The sequence below is a fragment of the Strigops habroptila genome, chromosome 2, assembly GCF_004027225.2.
Source record: "Strigops habroptila isolate Jane chromosome 2, bStrHab1.2.pri, whole genome shotgun sequence".
NCBI classification, from domain to species: Eukaryota; Metazoa; Chordata; class Aves; order Psittaciformes; family Psittacidae; genus Strigops; species Strigops habroptila.
In genome coordinates this window covers 49,071,972-49,089,130 of record NC_044278.2, presented here as the reverse complement: position 1 = coordinate 49,089,130, position 17,159 = coordinate 49,071,972, and the positions used below count along the sequence as shown (strand labels likewise).

General features: G+C 38.1%; 1 protein-coding gene across 3 annotated transcripts in view; it reads right to left on the bottom strand.

Annotated features, from left to right (window-relative positions):
• Positions 1–17,159, bottom strand: part of MID1 (midline 1) — a 265,230-nt gene that overhangs the window by 56,322 nt on the left and 191,749 nt on the right. For all 3 annotated transcript variants that reach the window (XM_030476901.1, XM_030476899.2, XM_030476900.1), the window contains exon 3: positions 5,619–5,714. In XM_030476901.1, coding sequence (XP_030332761.1) covers positions 5,619–5,714 — 96 coding nt within the window. The remainder of the gene's footprint in view (positions 1–5,618; positions 5,715–17,159) is intronic.

Below are 17,159 nucleotides of genomic sequence, written 5' to 3'. Positions count from 1 at the left end.
CAATAGACCATGTCGCCCAAGGCTCTGTCCAACCCGGCCTTGAACACCGCGAGGGATGGAGCATTTACCACTTCTTTGGGCAACCTGTTCCAGTGCCTCACCACCCTCACAGTAAAGAACTTCTTCGTTATATCTAACCTGAACTTCCCCTGTTTAAGTTTGAAGCCATTACCCCTTGTCCTACCACGACAGTCCCTAATGAGGAGTCCCTCTCCAGCATCCTTGTAGGCCCCCTTCAGATACTGGAAGGCTGCTATGAGGCATCCATGCAGCCTTCTCTTCTCCAGGCTGAACAGACCCAACTCTCTCAGCCTGTCTTCATACGGGAGATGCTCTAGACCTCTTATCATCCTCGTGGCCCTCCTCTGGACTTGCTCCAACAGCTCCTTTTTATGTTGAGGACACCAGAACTGTACACAATACTCCAAGTGAGGTCTCACGAGAACAGAGGGGCGGGATCACCTCCTTCGACCCGCTGGTCACGCTTCTTTTGATGCAGCCCAGGATACGGTTGGCTTTCTGGGCTGCGAGCGCACACTGCCGGCTCATGTTCTGTTTCTCATTGACCAACACCCCCAACTCCTTCTCTGCAGGGCTGCTCTGAATCTCTTCTCTACCGGGCTGCTCTGAATCTCTTCTCTACCCAACCTGTAGCAGTGCCTGAGATTGCCCCGACCCAGGTGTAGGACCTGCACTCTGCTTTGTTCATGAGGCTGGCACTGGCCCACCTCTCAAGCGTGTCAAGGTCCCTCTGGATGGCATCCCTTCCCTCCAGCGTAACAACTGAACATAATATTTACATTACTTCCTTTTCCCTCAAACATCTTCCCCTTGTGACAGCTCCAGAACTAAGTAGCTGCTTTATCGGCACACATGGGCATTTCTATGGACACACACGGAGCCACACGCTGGTTCGGCCAGATGCTAAAGGGCTCTCTCGATGGGTGAATGTCCACAGAATTTAAAGATAAAATTCTTCAAGACAGTACCTAATGTTTTTTTTAAAGTTTTCTAAAGATACTATGAGATGCATGAATGCTGTGAACTACAATTTAACATATTTCAGATTAGTAGCCATTTCTATTCTATTTTCTTAGTTTGTGGAAAGAATTACACTTTATCCTATGAATCAGTTCAGCATTTTATGGAGCCAAGCCTGCTGTCCCTGGAGAAGCAGCCACAACTCCCTTCCCTAAACAGAGCAAGGAGCAGAGCTGGCTCACAAGGCCAACCCAGAGAGCTACCCTGTGCAAGGGAGTGCTCTGAAGAAAGCAGCTTGGCCAAAGGAATGAGGTTGCAGAGCTGCCATTGTCTCCAGGGAAGGAAAACAAAACTTTCCTGATAAACAGCCTTTGGGGTTTCTGCAGAACCAAGAAATGACAGACTGGTTACAGAGGAAGAGAGATTGGAAAAATGGAAAAATGAGGGTAAACCAAAACACATGCTAGGGTTGAGCCTGAAAGATGAGTAAAACCAGCATGCCAGGGTGCTCCTAACAAAACAGAAGGATTTGAGACAGAAAGGTGTGTTATAGTCTCAAGCGTTCACTTTTCAGGTGTGGTTCCCTTTGAGAAGATGGCATTTTTAAAATTAAGTGTTACCATAAACTATTAGCTCAGACTATACTTTCATGTTAGGCATGAAATCAGACATTCAGATATTAAAAATATTATTATTATAAAATGCTTAATAATACCTCGTCTATACTTAAAGCAGTGAAGAAGTCCAGTTTAGCTTCATTCATTCACAAAAGTTTTTCTGCTGATATGCCCAGGTCCACCCACAGGAATGCAAGACTGGAAGTGGACTTCTCAAGTCTCCCAAGATCAGGTTCCCCATTAGGATAAATCCTGTCATGAACTGATAAACTCCACCTAAAAATAGGCAAGATTTATGCCTCTGTTGCTGTGATGAAAGACAGCCCCAGATCCCCTGTCCTCAGTGGTTGGAAGGCACCCAGCTTCCAGGTAAAGAATGTCCCCAACCAGTCCTTGCCTGCTCGTGTGAGAGAAAAGTGAAAATAACTCTCAGAAGGGAATAAGCTTTAGTTTTAAAACACAGATTGGGATTTGGCCTTTGTTATTGATGAAGTTACAGTTGCCTGATGGGGAGGATGTATGGGTAGATAATTAATCTTCAGTGAAGCTGGTTGCTGGGAAGCCCATTAACAGCTCACTTGCTTGATGAGAAACAGTGGCTCTGCAACAACATTTTGTTTGGCTGGTGAGGATTCATTTATTTGAAAGACAGAGAGCCTGTTTCTTGTTTATTTTCAGAAACATTGGATCTGCTCCATATCAGAAAGATATTTCTTTTTCATTTTTCATGTAATATTGAAAATTTTGGTTTATGACATGGCAAAGGCTTTAAAAATGTTAGTGTTTGTTTCTACAAATAGATGATAATTAGCATAAGTGGGGGTTTTTATGTTTATATACCCCTTAATAAAATCTTGGTAACTCTAACACAAGGAATAATAATTTCTTTTCCTTCCTTGTTCTTCAAAGTTCAAATTATGTATGAAACCCAAAGCTTCTTTTACTTTATTTAATCTAAATCAACATTAAAATAATATTAAAATTATTTAAATTAGTTAAGGAAAATTAAAGTATGTAACAGCAGTTTTTAAAGTGTGCTACCTATGTTTTTACATGTTTACAAATTCCATACAATATATTTTACATCATTATCTGTAATATATTCTATCAAAAAATGAAAAAGAAAACATTTCCTATAAAATTAACTACCTGTTTGGTTTCAACTTTTGAGCGAGTTCATACAGCAACACTAACACATTCATTGAAAACATCAGCTTTTCCTAATATTTTGTAGTTTTAGATTTGTAACATTACTGTTACAACTAATATACTGGTTGCTTCATTTGGGTTCCTGGTTTGGGATGAATTTCTGCCATGAAGCAGCACAGAGAAAGAGAGCATACTGACTTTCAAAAATCTATCCATGCCTTAGCTTCTCTGACACTGGATATATTCACGTCATATCTGAAGTTTTCACAGAGCTCTGAGAAACAGAAATAGCTTTAAAGTTTACTTCCACATCCCCACTTGCCTGATTTCCAGCGTGGCCTAGGTCTGGGGTTTTGACTGAAGCTAATTTCTTAATATTTAGCTAATTTAAATGCTAATTAGACTAATTTGATGAATAAAATGTGGTAGGAATCCATTAACAACTTTGCTGCTATTGCTTTATGTCTACAGAGAAATTTTCTAAAACAGGACTCCAGGGACAGTAGCGCATCTGTTACCAGTTGATCAAGTTGGATTTTTTGTAATACTAACCCTTAGAGTTGGTAATATATTGCAGAATTGCAGAAGAGATGGAGGAGTGATGTTAAATTTTCCTGATCTAGCCCACCTTGGACGTAGGCCACCAATGAAGAAGGGGCCTTATGCTATCCTGAGCCCACCTGCTTTGTGGGTTTTACTTCAAGTTTTATATACAGAGGAAGAAAATACAAACTTGTCTCTGTCTCTCATTACCTGTTACAGCTGTTCTGGCTGATTCTACAGTTGTTCTGCCTGATGTTATTGCTGCCTATAAAAAGAACTTAAACTGTTCACCTCATGTCTGATACTGTGGATAGACTTTGATGCTCTCTTGGGAAGAACAGATGATCTCTTTGGAAGAACAGTCTTAGATGGGTTTCTTTTTTTTGGTTGGTTTGGTTTTTGGTTTGGTTTGGGTTTCTTGGGGGATGGATCTTTTTTTTCTGCAGCATGTGCCATTGCTACAGTCAATAAGCAGATGCTAAATTTTCAAGAGGTGACTTTGAATATATTCAGAAGCAAAAGTTGCTCTTGGGCTTAATTACGTCACTGAATTTTAGTCTGAAAAACACAGAAAAGAAGAAGGCCTACAGAGAAATTCCATGGGATTTATAAGGAAGAAAAAGAGGCTTCTCTAAAAACCAACTGTCTTCCTGTAGAGATGGCAGGTGGCTGTTATAGTAGTCTATGTCACAGCTAACTTTTTTTAAATTATATCTATGTTGAAGGTTAAGGCTACCTTCCTCTCTCAAGTTCCCCAGGGCTATTCATTAGGTAACACTGCTGAAGAAACCTGACTTCCTTTCACATGTATAGACAACCATACTCAAAGCGGAATACCTTTTCTACGCAACACTATCGTTATTTAATGCTGCCTATCTGCTAGGAACATACAGTGCACCCTTTTCTTAATAAATGTGGCTGCTGCAGGAATTACAGTGCAGTCAGATGTAAAGTGGTCTTACGCAGAAGCATGTCAATGGACACCATTACAACGCAAACAAAACCCCAGGCATTTTTCACAGGTAAATTAAGTTTTTCTTACTTATCTGATTAGTGATTGGTAATTAGCTGTTCAGATGAAAAAAAATTTTCTCTGTGATTGAGGTCTAAGACTTTTTCCACTCTAAATCAGCAATATTTATCTTGTGCTAGCTCCTCTGTTTCCTACTCCATTAACTTTCCCATGCCATCTTCAGTTGAGTTTAGAACTTCAGAAAACAGATAGCACTGCAAATGGTGAACTTAGCGTAGCCCAATGAATCCAGTATATCTATCAACAAGCACATGCGCCTCACAGTGTTGAGCCTTTCCTAGTCTTTCAGTGTTTCTCAGTTACAATTTCCTTGAAGGAGGGATGAAAATGTTTTGTATCTGGTGTGTCACCTGGGGCTCGTGGCTGAAACTGATGACAAGGAAAGCACTGCTAATAAAGTTTTGATGTCATAGGGATGTTTGTATAACATTTACTGGCAGAAAGCATAAACTCATGTTGCCTTTTGCAAGTTTTTTATGATATGGAAACTCTTTGTTCATAGTGGTTTTGGTTTTGTTGACATGAATGTATTATAGGTCTTCTAGGGTGGCAAAAAGTAAAAAGAAAAGTTTTGCTAAAAAAAAAAAAAACCCCACCCAAAAAAACCCCATTCTATTTTGGACTTTGACCTCTTCATGTGTCAACTCCCATGGCTGAATTAGTCATGTAGAGCATGTAGTGCAGAAGCCCCCATAAGGCCACCTAAAAAAAAGCACAGATTTTGGGAAAATATGGCTTCCAATCACTCCCTGCTACAGATTTTCTGTGATACTCAAAGTGGAATATGTAACTGAGGCAACTCAAAGGCCTCTAACTATCTTTCTTCTTCTGAAGGTAAATATATTTTATGCATGACTTTTGAGTTTACATTTGTATTTAGAAACAATTCTGATTTAAAAAAAAAAAAAAAAAATCAGTGGCCCATAGAAATCTAAATATCATTGTGGTCTTAGCTGTTACTATTTATCTGCTTTAGTTTTCCACCTGTAAATACTACTCTACCACACAAAGGACCCCAAAGGATAAACATGTTAGTGAGTGATGTGCTCAAGTATAGCAGTGGTGGGGCCATACAAACGTATCATAATTAACAGGGAGTAGGAAGGAAAGTAAAGAAGGTAATCTGTATTGAGAAGACCATTTATCAGTGATAAAGCTCCAAATCATTTTACCACTATTCTAATTTAGTTCTGCGTTGTTCTTTTTTTTTTTCCTTAGTTTAAACTTTTGTTCACAAATGCTAGAAGTGAATGTAATTAAATTTACAAGTGTCTCAAATGGAGGTCAGTACTCACTTCTACATGTTGACAGGTCTGAATGAGTTTTGCCAAAAGAGTTTCCAGTTCGGTATTCCTCTTAATAAGGTTGGTGAGGTTACTCTCCAAATTTTGCTGTCAAAAAGAAAGGAAAAGAACACATTAGCATTTAAAGAATTCAATGTTTCGGTGAACAGCTGAAAACGGATATATTTCCAGGATCTGAATTTTGTAATTACACAAGTATGAACATGAGACCTTTTTTTTGATATGCTTCATTAGATGTTTTGTCTATGCATCAAGTATGGCAAGACAAGAGAGTGGAAAATTTCAAGATAAGAGCAAGTTCTAGAAAATAGGTTTTCTAAGGACTTACTAAAAACTAGATTAGCAATTAGTTTTAGCCAGGGGCAGGGGAGGTGGGAGGCGGGGAAAAGGAGAGGGAGTAAGAAGAGCACGGAATCTAAAAACATTTCACCAGAAAAAGTGGTTTAGTTTGGCTGAGAACACTTTTTGACTCTTTATTTCCTGCTCTCAGTCTAACATATGAATTTAAAACCTGCTGCAATCTGAGGTCTCTGAGCACGTGCCCTTTGGGAATGTACTTGTAAGGACCCAATAGATGGGTCAGCACTTTCTTTTTGGGATTCACACTGCTGGGGAGATTGATCTAATTGATTTCACTCCCTAGTTCAGTAGAGTTATATTTTTTTAATACAAAAATCTAAAGAAAAACATCCTTTCTATGTGTAAGAATGAAATATCTACTCGCAGATTGTGCCTTCACAAACTGTTCTTATGAGAGAACTTGTGGCTTGTGTCTGTGTTTATCAACTGATTATGACTGCAATAAATATCTGCAACTGTGGGAGATCAGAGTGCTTTCCAGCTTCTAGATCTGAGGCCACATCCTGACCACTGTGTAATTGCATGTGAGATTGAGATTTCGCAACAAATGTTTCAGCCTCCCTTCTACCCTCTGTATCCACAGGAAGGAAATCCAAGCACAGGAGGAGGTCTGTGGTGGCTGTGACCTGTTCCCCAGTCTGGCTGCCTTGGGACCAGGACCCTGCAGTACATCATGGAATTTGCAGCTATCAGCTCCTCGCTTTTTACTACACATCCCTAGATAGCTGCTCTTTTACAGGAAATTATTCTGGAAGCATACGGCATGAAAAGTCCTTTTTGTTTGGTGAGGTTTTTTGTTTGGGGGTTGTTTTTTTTTTTTTTCATAAAATGCCATTAAAAAGGGTCCTGACTGTAAACACTTACTTCAGTAACTTCAGGGGCATACATTTCATTTTGAAAAACCTGGGGACTGCTGGCATGACAAGCTGTTTCTCATAGTTACTCACCTATGTAAGTGTGCGAGACTAGTCCCTTGCTTAGTATTCCTGACAGGCTGACAGCCCCTGCCTTTTAATTGTACTTTGTCCTCCAAGCAGTACCCAGTATGTAGGAAGCACTCAACAAGAACACCAGAACTGGGCCCTCTCCTGTGCTTCTCTCCCCACAAGGGCTGTAGTGTCTCTGCAGAGCTCTTGTTCATTTCATCCCTCCTCATCTTTTATTAATGGGCTTCTTTTCTTCACACTACTACTTTTCCCCTCAATGTGTCTATTCCATCGCTTAAGCCCCTTCAGCTACCATTAACGAACCTGACTTCCCTCACCCTTCCCCCTTACCACCTCCACGCACGCATTTTATGTGTGTGTGTTTGTGTTTTCTGGTGTTGATACTCTCAGTTTCATGCTGGTTTAAAACACTTTGTTCCTTGCCCTCCCTTTTTTGCAGCTGTGCTGTCTTGTTACTCCTTCTTGTATATGGCTACAAACAAAAGAAGCTGGCAGTATTTCATTGCTGAACCATACCTACTTCGGCATTTACCAGGGCTGATGCTGTAAACGCTGGTGGAGCAGTCAGTCCTGCTCCATTAAAGATAACACAAGATTTTGATGGCTTTGCATATACAACCCTTCCAAGAAGCGTGATAGGTGTTTGAAGTACATATTTTTGGCATTTTCTTCCCAGCACAACCATGCATATCATGTATCACAACCTCTGGCTGTAAAAATACCTTCTACACTGCATTTATTTTATAGCCCATTAAAACGAAGAGTAACAAGAACGGGCATTCTTTACCAAACAGTTTGAGCTGTATCTTGTATTTCTACAAGCCATACTGTGAACGGTCATTTAATTGCAAAAGCATGTTTGCTGTGATGTTAAATGTCCCTTTGTAGAGCTGAGACTCACATGCAAAGTCAAAATACCATATATGGTTACAGTATTAGATAACTTTTGCCTTTAAAAAACAGTTTGTTAAGGGGATCCAAATGTGCAAATACTCTTGAAAAGATATATACCTTCTTGCTGCTTATATATTGATTTTGTACATGTTCTAATGTTTTATACTAAAAGAATTTAAATAAAAAAGTTGTATTCTTGATTGAGATTGCCTAATTCAAAATGTATTATTGGACATAAGAAGTGCTAACAGACATAACCTATATATATTTTGAAGAAAAAATATACTTAAAGCTTTTATGGAGTACTGCAGTGATTTAAAATATCCTGAAAGTGTTTCAGCTAAGGCCATTAATACATATAGAGTACGTATTTTTGTCTGAAACAGGAATTTATTTATCCATAATTATATATTATTATATCCATTATATTTTCAAATCCTGGATAAAGAACAAAATTTTAAAGTAAGTTTCATATCTAGTGATATAAAAACCCCATTTATATTATTGTGGTTTCATACAGGTCTCTTGATGTCCTCCACATTTCCCAACCATGAAAATGGAGGATAACTACTAAACAAGTGAGTTGCTTTACAAAAATGGTTGTTAATGAGTTCCTGTGGTCTAGCTCCTGGAACTGTGTCATTTTCAAACTGGAAAGCTTGGAAGTTTGTTTCCATAGAATTTGCATGCCAGAGATTGTGGTCTTTTTAAGTTAAGAATTACCACAATTTTGTTAAGCTTTTGCTTGGGTTTTATTATTAAACATCAGTTTATTTGTTAAATATCGGTCTATACTAATGCTTTGCAAGATAGCAAGAACCCGGTGGCTGCTTTTAGTGAAATTAATGTCAATCTTTCCAGTTTCATTAGGCAAGTACTGAATAGCAGTTCTTCAAACTCACCTGACTTGAAAGTTTTAAAGGTCGTCAAACTCAATCAATTCTTGCAGTATGTTTACCTGGATTTTCTCTTGGCAGTATCTTCTTCTAGTTCTTTGCCCTATTCTATTCCCATATGAACATGGTACCCCTCTACCTACTGCATGATAGTAGGTACCAGAAGCAGAGTTCAAGCTCTGCCCTCTTTCTCTACTTTGTATAAGGGGAGGCAGAAAGGGCCTGAATTTCAGAAGCAGAAATTCGCTCAAAGACTTTCTGAAGTATCGCAAATACATTTCACATCCACACCTGAAACTTCCCAGGTTGTGTGAAACTTCAATGCCAGATTTGGAGCTCTGGCCATCTTGAGAAATTGTCGACTAGAATTCCTGGGATAGTGAATTGCAGACAAGTTTTAAGTCTGGACAAAGTGTGCTTTCATATTATGATGAGTACATTATGATTTTCACTCAGTGAAAATGAGTGGCAGAATAAGCCTATTCAAAGTATCTTCCTTCCTCCCACCTAATCTTCTACTGTTCTCTTAGGTGAACCAAATTACAACTGTTTTTGATATTTTTTTTAAATGCACTAGGTGTATCGTAATTTCTTAAACATTTGCACCTGCCTTCCTGTATCTTTTTTGTCACTTGCTAATTTTCATTGTTATCCGTCTATTAAAGACTGATCTTGGAAATGCAGGGGTTGGTTTTTGAAAGGACAATAGTTGCTGTGCATTTGCTCTGTGAACAGGCTTCACGCATGTTAACTCAGTGAGTGCAAACTGCTCTCAAAAAACAAAAGCTAGGCTGAATGCTTCCTGACTCGCCAGTGCAGACTTAGCCCAAGATCTTGACATTCCATGCGTGCTTTGCAACTGTTTTTACAACATCCAGTGTAAAGTGAAAAGAATGCCTACTGTCCATTTAACATGGTCTGACAACTATACAATATAAATATTTCTATAATCTTGGGATAAATCCAAGTAGATGAAATCACAGACATGTAATTGAAAGGGACAGTTGAGGATGATGTTTCATTTTGAACCTGCATGCCTATAAAATGATATGATCGAGGGACTGGAGTCTGAAGCTGGAAAAATTAATGCTAAAAATTAGAGGAAAGCAACTCAGGACTGGATGCCCTTTTTAAGCTGCTTTCTACCTCACACTGAAGTCATGATCTTGTTGCAGTAACGATCGCGTGAGGCTTGTGCCCCGATTGAAGTGGGAGGTCAGACTAGATGATCATAATGGTCTCTTCTGGCCTTTAAATCTATCAGTCTATGAAAACCAAATGTGAACCCATGCCCTTTACCAAATTAACAGTCTCACGCAAAGCATTGCTTGTCTAAAATAGGAAGGTAGCACAAACAGATAGTTCTAAACTACTATATGGGTTGAAAATGCTGTCAAAATAAATTAATGTAAGCTTCTTGTCGTGGTTTAAAGGAGAAAAATGCTGAGTTGTGTGCTCATGCCTTACATCACGGAAAACAGCAACATTCCCAAGATCATTTTCTCAGAGATGTTTTTCTGCTCCATAAAAAAAAGTCTATTCGAAGGGCCAGAAAATAAAGCATATAGCTATGAACTCCAGTGAGATTTTAAATTTCATCTGAAGTAAAGACACTGTGTTTTTCTCAGTAAAAATACTACTTTTCTTGCCATTAGTAAATATAAGTATGCATTTGTGTTTTCCACTTACTGCTTACTGAAATGCTTTGAGAACCCATCCACTGAAACTGCAGTACTGGGACAGTACTTTGTAACAACAGCCTTGATTACCATTTACGTCAAATCCAGCATGATCAAAGCCTTTTGGCAGCAAACAGTGGCAGCAGTTTGCATTTCCTTTGCTCCTGGTGTAAAACTGACCAGAGTAAGGTTTATTTTGGGGCTACTTCCTGGTTTAAAGAAGAAAACAACTTTGGAGAGACTTCTGGGATTATCAGAGTCCCACATAGTGGAAATTAGGTTTAGTAATTACATAGGTTTCATGAAAACCACAGCCACCCTCCCACTGTCTCCTTACAAATGGTCAAACTGAAACAGGGATAATATATTTTCAGATTTGGTTAGGAAAAGTATGTAACCGAAAGCCACACAATAACCCTGCAGTGAAATAGAGATAGGACTAAACCATCACAAGGAAGAAGTGTGATCGTATCCTAACTTACTTAAGTGAGCAGGGTAACCACAGCGGTGTTGACTTGACAGATCAGTCTTCAGTACACACAGGCTAGCTAGAGATCATAAATATACACCCTGTTGCTAACAAAGTCCACGCAACCACATCTTCACTGCAACTGTTTTTCCTCTTGACTTGAAAAAGTTATGCTTGCATGTACCCCAGTTACTTTTTCACCTTGTCATGGTGACACACCCTATGAACTAGGCCTATTGCCTCCAGGACTTGCGTCTATCCTATTAAAAAAGTTGTCAATCAATTCCAGAAGAACTGCCAGAGTATTAAGCATGGTTTTGAGCCAGGTTTTGAGTGTATGCAAGTTTAATGTTTCCTTTGGTGTTCTTGATTTAAATGGACATGCCAGGTGCACATGGAAAAATTTATTCTTTGTACTTCTCCTGAAACAGATGACTACTCTTCCGTAGGATATACATGCTCGGACCTGTATTTCTCCAGCCAGGGAATGGTAACATTTGTGGTTAATAGGAATTATTACCCTCAAGTCTCAAATGGCCAGAGCTTGACAACTGCACTCCACAATTCTATGTGTAAAGAAATAACAGCTATGATGTTGATACACTCCTGGGAACTAAGATTTCTACTTCAAGTGATTACAGTATATCACAAGATAAGACCCATGAGATACTGCACTGTTAATTAATTGTCCAGGGCTATTTGTATTAAAAGTGCAATAAAAAATAGCTACATTTGAAGCCACTATGACTTAAATGATGTTAACTAAGTTGGGTCTATTTTCATATAGGAATATGCTTATTTTCTTATTAATGATTATTTAAAATGGGAAATTGTGGAAATTAAAGGAAATTAAAGCATTTCATATTCTTGACCACATAAAATCTTAACTGAAAAGAGAATTTTCTTGGGAAAACTTAAAATTGCACTTTCACTTCTCTGCAAAGCCACGTCCTCAAATATACCATGGGTGCTTGCCACTTGCAGTCACAGCTCTGCCCTTTGATTTAACTACACTAATCTGCTTTGTGAGTTTCTCTTTGCAGTATTCCTTTACTGTTTCTTCTCACTTCCTCATAACTGGGGCCTCTGAGGAAAAAAGACAGGATTATATTTACATATATATGTATAATATATACACACACACTGTATATATACTATATATAGTATATATATACACACTATATATACACTTTGCTATATGTATACTTTACTATATATAACTTTTGCTATAGCAAAAGTTTTCCTTTTTTGTGCAGTATTAGGTTTGGGAAAGAAAGAATGTATATGCTTAAAAACTATTCTACCTGTAACAGGGACCATGATTACATGAAAAAAAAAATTTTTCTTTCAAACAGAGAAAGCGATTTGTTTTCTGTGGGCATTCAAACATATTATAAGACTTTTCGTCAGTTTAGACAGTGACAAAACTGACTATATAGGACAACTAATTTTTTTAGAGATTCCCATTTAAGTTAAACTATTGGAAGATACCTGAATATTGGCTTGGCTTGGATATGGGGAGTTGATTCAGCCCTATTTCTGATGAGTCATTAATCAAACAAGGACCATAATAATAATAATCAGGAAGCAAGGATCAAGATAGATTGGATGAAGCATTTGACTAAATTAAAAACCAAAAGCAGTCTTGGACTAATATGTGAGTTAATGCAGAACTGAAGGTATATTTGAGGGTCCAATATATATATATATTTTTTGCCTTCAATGCAGTAGTCAAACTGGAAGCTGAAGTGCTAAAAAAGCACAACAAATGCCAGACACACTGCATTTAAAGCATGTCATTAAAGACTTACTGTGGAGAGCTAGAGGGGTTGTAAGCTCATTCTTTTCCCCATGGGCTAATCCATTGCAATGAAGGAGGTTAAGGAGAACTTGAACTGTTGCACAGCTGAAATCCAGCATCCTGGCTGCATCCACTTCCAACCTCCCAGGATACGGAACATGCTTAAAACCAGGAGTTCAACAAGAGCTTCTGCTCATGAGATGCCTAATCTCACCTTGCACAAGCAAGATCTCGAAGTATTCATTCCAAAACCTGAAGTTCTGACTTTTGCACATAACTGAAGTTCTGAATTTTGCAGACATTTATATGAAGAGAAATCAAAAGGCTCATCTGAAGAACCACAATTTATGCCCTGTTATTAAAGTCCTGGCTTCTACAGATGTCTGCCTAAATATTTCTGAAAGTTTGTATTTGTTTAAGAGGTTGTATAATAAAAAAAAAAAAAAATCTGGTTTTAATCAGTCAGTACATATTACTGCGTTTTGTGGTTGAAAAATTCCATTTTATCTAACCAGGTAAGTATAAAAAACAATTCAGCATTATGCAAAACTGGCAAGTTAGAAAGGATGGTTAGATGGGCAAGGAGTAGAGAAGGTCAACATGGTGGTTTGGTCTGTGTTAGGTAGCAGACCAGTGGGGCTGTCACAAACCTGACTCAGGTCTTTCTGCTGGCCTGTAACAAAGCTGACATTTGAGGCAGCTGGACTCATCTGTATTTATGTTTCTCAGTATGCCAAACAGCACCTTGAAGGACCTCTGCAGATTGCCCTCCTGAGGATATTAATTGTCCATCTGGAGAATGAAGTTGTAAGTCCATCTTCTAACATGGCTGGAAGGACTGGGACACCCAGGGCATACACTGGCTTTGTCTGCTACTGGTGCAGCATCTAGCAGTCGGGCTAAAGTGACCACCAGCAGTTCTTATGCAAGAAATAGGAATGACTTTCTGTGCAGTTCTTCTATAGAGAGGAAACAGGTGCATCTGTGAATACAATATATCCCTAGCTGTTGCTCTGATGGCATATTAGAAGCCACAGAGGCACCATCAGTAAGCCCGAGTGAAGCCAGAGCACAATGCCTCTTTCAGAAAATGCTGATCCTGCTGTCCAGCAGTATCACGCATGAGGGAAGTGTCAACCAACCAGTCAATCAGAAAGACTCAACTCTGACTTAGGTTGAATCATACTAAACAAAGCACCACTGACAATTATGTTGTATGTTGGCGGGGTTTTTTTGTGTTTATAAACCCTCAGGATTTTGCCAAGAAGCATACCATGAGCTAATTCTTCCACTCTGGAGTGCTCTGGTTTTGTGCCACTGAAGTCACTGGTGGCTCTGACTTTGCAGTGAATAGGCTCCAGCTGCAAGAGGTTACTCACCATAAAACAGTTGGCATCTGACCAGTTTAGTGCTCATTCTGGCACTTGCTCATTTATCTCTTTGCTGCCTGCAGTTAGAGTTTGGTCTAGACAGAAGGGTAAATCTGTGTTTTCTTCTCACCTCCTCTATTTCCTATTCAGTAAACTGAAATCCTCCACTATATTAGGTTAATACCCTGAAATAAGTTTGGTGTGGTGAACTTGAGTTACTCACATCATCTAAAATACTTGTCAAACTTGCCTGATAATAGAATTCACCAGTATTTTTCTGTACAAAGATTTTGACCAAGCACCAGATCTTGAATTTAGGAGTTAGGAAAATAATAATTTTTGACTCAGATTTCAGCTACAGAGTTATTATTATATTTAAATCTTTGAATTTACCAGCTGCTGTGGATAAAACAAGATAAAAATGTTAAACAATTATAGTATAATTACATACTTAGAGACTTACTAAAACAATGTGATGGTGGTGAGCTGAGTTTAAACTAAATTATGAGTATAAATTGCAAGATATAGATCATGATTTGTAATTAGATTTTGTTTCTTATTTCTGTCATACTCAGGTGAAGTTTCTATTCTGACTGCCTAAGCCCTTATTGCCAATACTTCATCAGAGATCAACTCCAGATTTCAGATTTTCCAACCAACAAAAAACCCAAATCTGACATCAAAAAAGACAAAACCCAAACCAAAGCAACAAAAAGCCCAGGAGATTTTGGTTAGAAAACCAGGCTCAGGTCAGTGTATAACTTAAATACTGATACACTGAAATAATGTCCACAACAAAAATAGCATTTCATTTTTGCCTTGTATTTGCAGCTGAGAAATGAAAGAAAAGCATACCAAGGAAATAGCAGGCAGAAGTATCATCCTCTCTCATTTAATATACAACACTAAAAGCTTTTCCTCCCCTTACCTCAGCAGTGGATTCGACTCCATTCCCAGACATTCTGACTTGCCTCACTACTCTTACCTCCAAAACATGTATGTATTTTGCCCCTTTTCGTTTGGTCATGCTGTGATCTACCCAGCTGCTGCTACAATCCCTCATCTCCTGCTAGATTTTATGAACCTGAGTTGAACCCAGTTGCTGGCTTTTGCATTGCTGGCAGTACACAGTGCCAAGAGTTTCTGGGTAGAAGGTCTCTAAAGTAACTTGCATGCTCAAGAAAATGCTCAGGGGGTGAGGAGTACATGCTATAGCCAGAGGAGCACCTGAAGAAATAATTCCTTTCCTTCCCCTTCTAAGATACTATTTTTCAGCCCCTATTGCTATATAAATTCACACAGATTAAAATGCAATAATCAATTCAATGCTAATCCAACTATCATTTGAGAGGCAAATAATTCAAGGACAGATTATTATTTAACAGCCTTTGACAATGTATGGTTAAAAAAATCAACAAGCCAAAAGAAAACATCCCATGTGGAGGCCACAGGAGACTTGCATTATTTCACTTATTTCAGCATTGCAGATAATCACAGATGTGTTTCCTTTTACTAATATGAACTAATCAATTGGTATGAACTAATGAATTGTTCATATTATTATGAACAATTGCATGAGGACGCTTCAAAGTAATGAATTTTAGCTTAAGAAAGCATGTTTGCAAATACTTCTGTAGTTTATTATGATGTAGTTCTTATGATATTAAATCAAATGTAGCTCAAACCAGTTCAACTTCATCAATAATTGAGATCCCATCATTACATTCCAAGTGTTATTTTCTATTTTTTGCTTCAGCTTACATGTGGCTTGAAAGCATATTTGGGGTAAAACTTCTGTTGGTAAGAATCAGTGGATTGTGACAATACATTTCTAGTAGCATCACACAACTCTGGTCTTTCAAGACATTTAAACCATCCCATTAAAAATGAAAATTCTGCTGTAGTTTGGTAAGGTGATAGATCATATCATACAAAATCAAAGGACATTTTTTAAAAGAAAAAGCATAAATAGAAGCCCAAATACATGCACCTGTAAGAGTTTGAACTCACACTGCACAAGCACAGGCTTATCTATTACTGTTTCAATTTCGAACTGAATTTTGTACTGCAGTTTCTGAGTTGGAAGTTTCTTCGTTTTCTTCATAGCTGAAAGGTAGAATAGCAAGGAAAGATCTACATGCTCTCTTCGTAAGAGAAATGGAACAATTAATAAGAGATCTGCACATTCTAATAGGAAGAGACTTTGAATATTTTGCTAAGAAAATAAGGACAATTGTCTTTGGCCTTAACATTAAACATTCAAGTTTGCAGTAGTTTATTTGGTAAATCTGGCATCAGAAAAGAGAACATTTAATGCATAGAAAACCAAAGCTATTTTTAAATACATATATATCTCTACATTAGAATTTTATAAATGCCCAATTAAGAACAAAATATGAATAACAGAGAACAAAACATCTGAATCCACATTCCCTTTTCTATAAGAACAGCAAGAAGTAGGTATAACCAAACCTTTCTTTAAAACATTAGAAACGTAAAAAAAACCACCACCTTTTTAAAGTGCAATTTTTCTGTTACCTTATCTTCCTCCAGAATGCTAAATGCAGAGATGATGGTCCTCTAGAGGAACTCATGTGTAATTAATGAAGCCTTCTAACTTACCTTTGAATGATTTACAGAAAATCTTAGACCCTTTCATCTTATCCAGTTAGTATGTATAAATTAGGGATGCAGAACTGAGCTAGTCTTACATGACCTACTGAACATCTTCACATCAGGTAGGCTAACAGTAGGAAAATGTACAATTGGCCTGCCCGAACCCTCCCATATCACTTCGGCCACTTTTCTGTAACCATTTATCATGACAGGCATTCAGGTAATAAAAATAAACGTGCTCACATTTTGGTGAAAAGGCTAGCAATGTAGAGAGATGTGCAAATCCAATTATTCCTGGAGAAAGAGAGAGACAGATCTTAACATTTCATTTGACCCATTTAGATAATGTGACCAATTTACACAGACTTCCTCTGGACAAATTATTCATTTGATTTATCAGAGCCTTTGAAATTTTCCTGCTATAAAGGATGACAAACTTTTTCCACTGATAACACAAGACAATGCTGATTATATAAGTATGTTTTTCATGGCATTTTAGG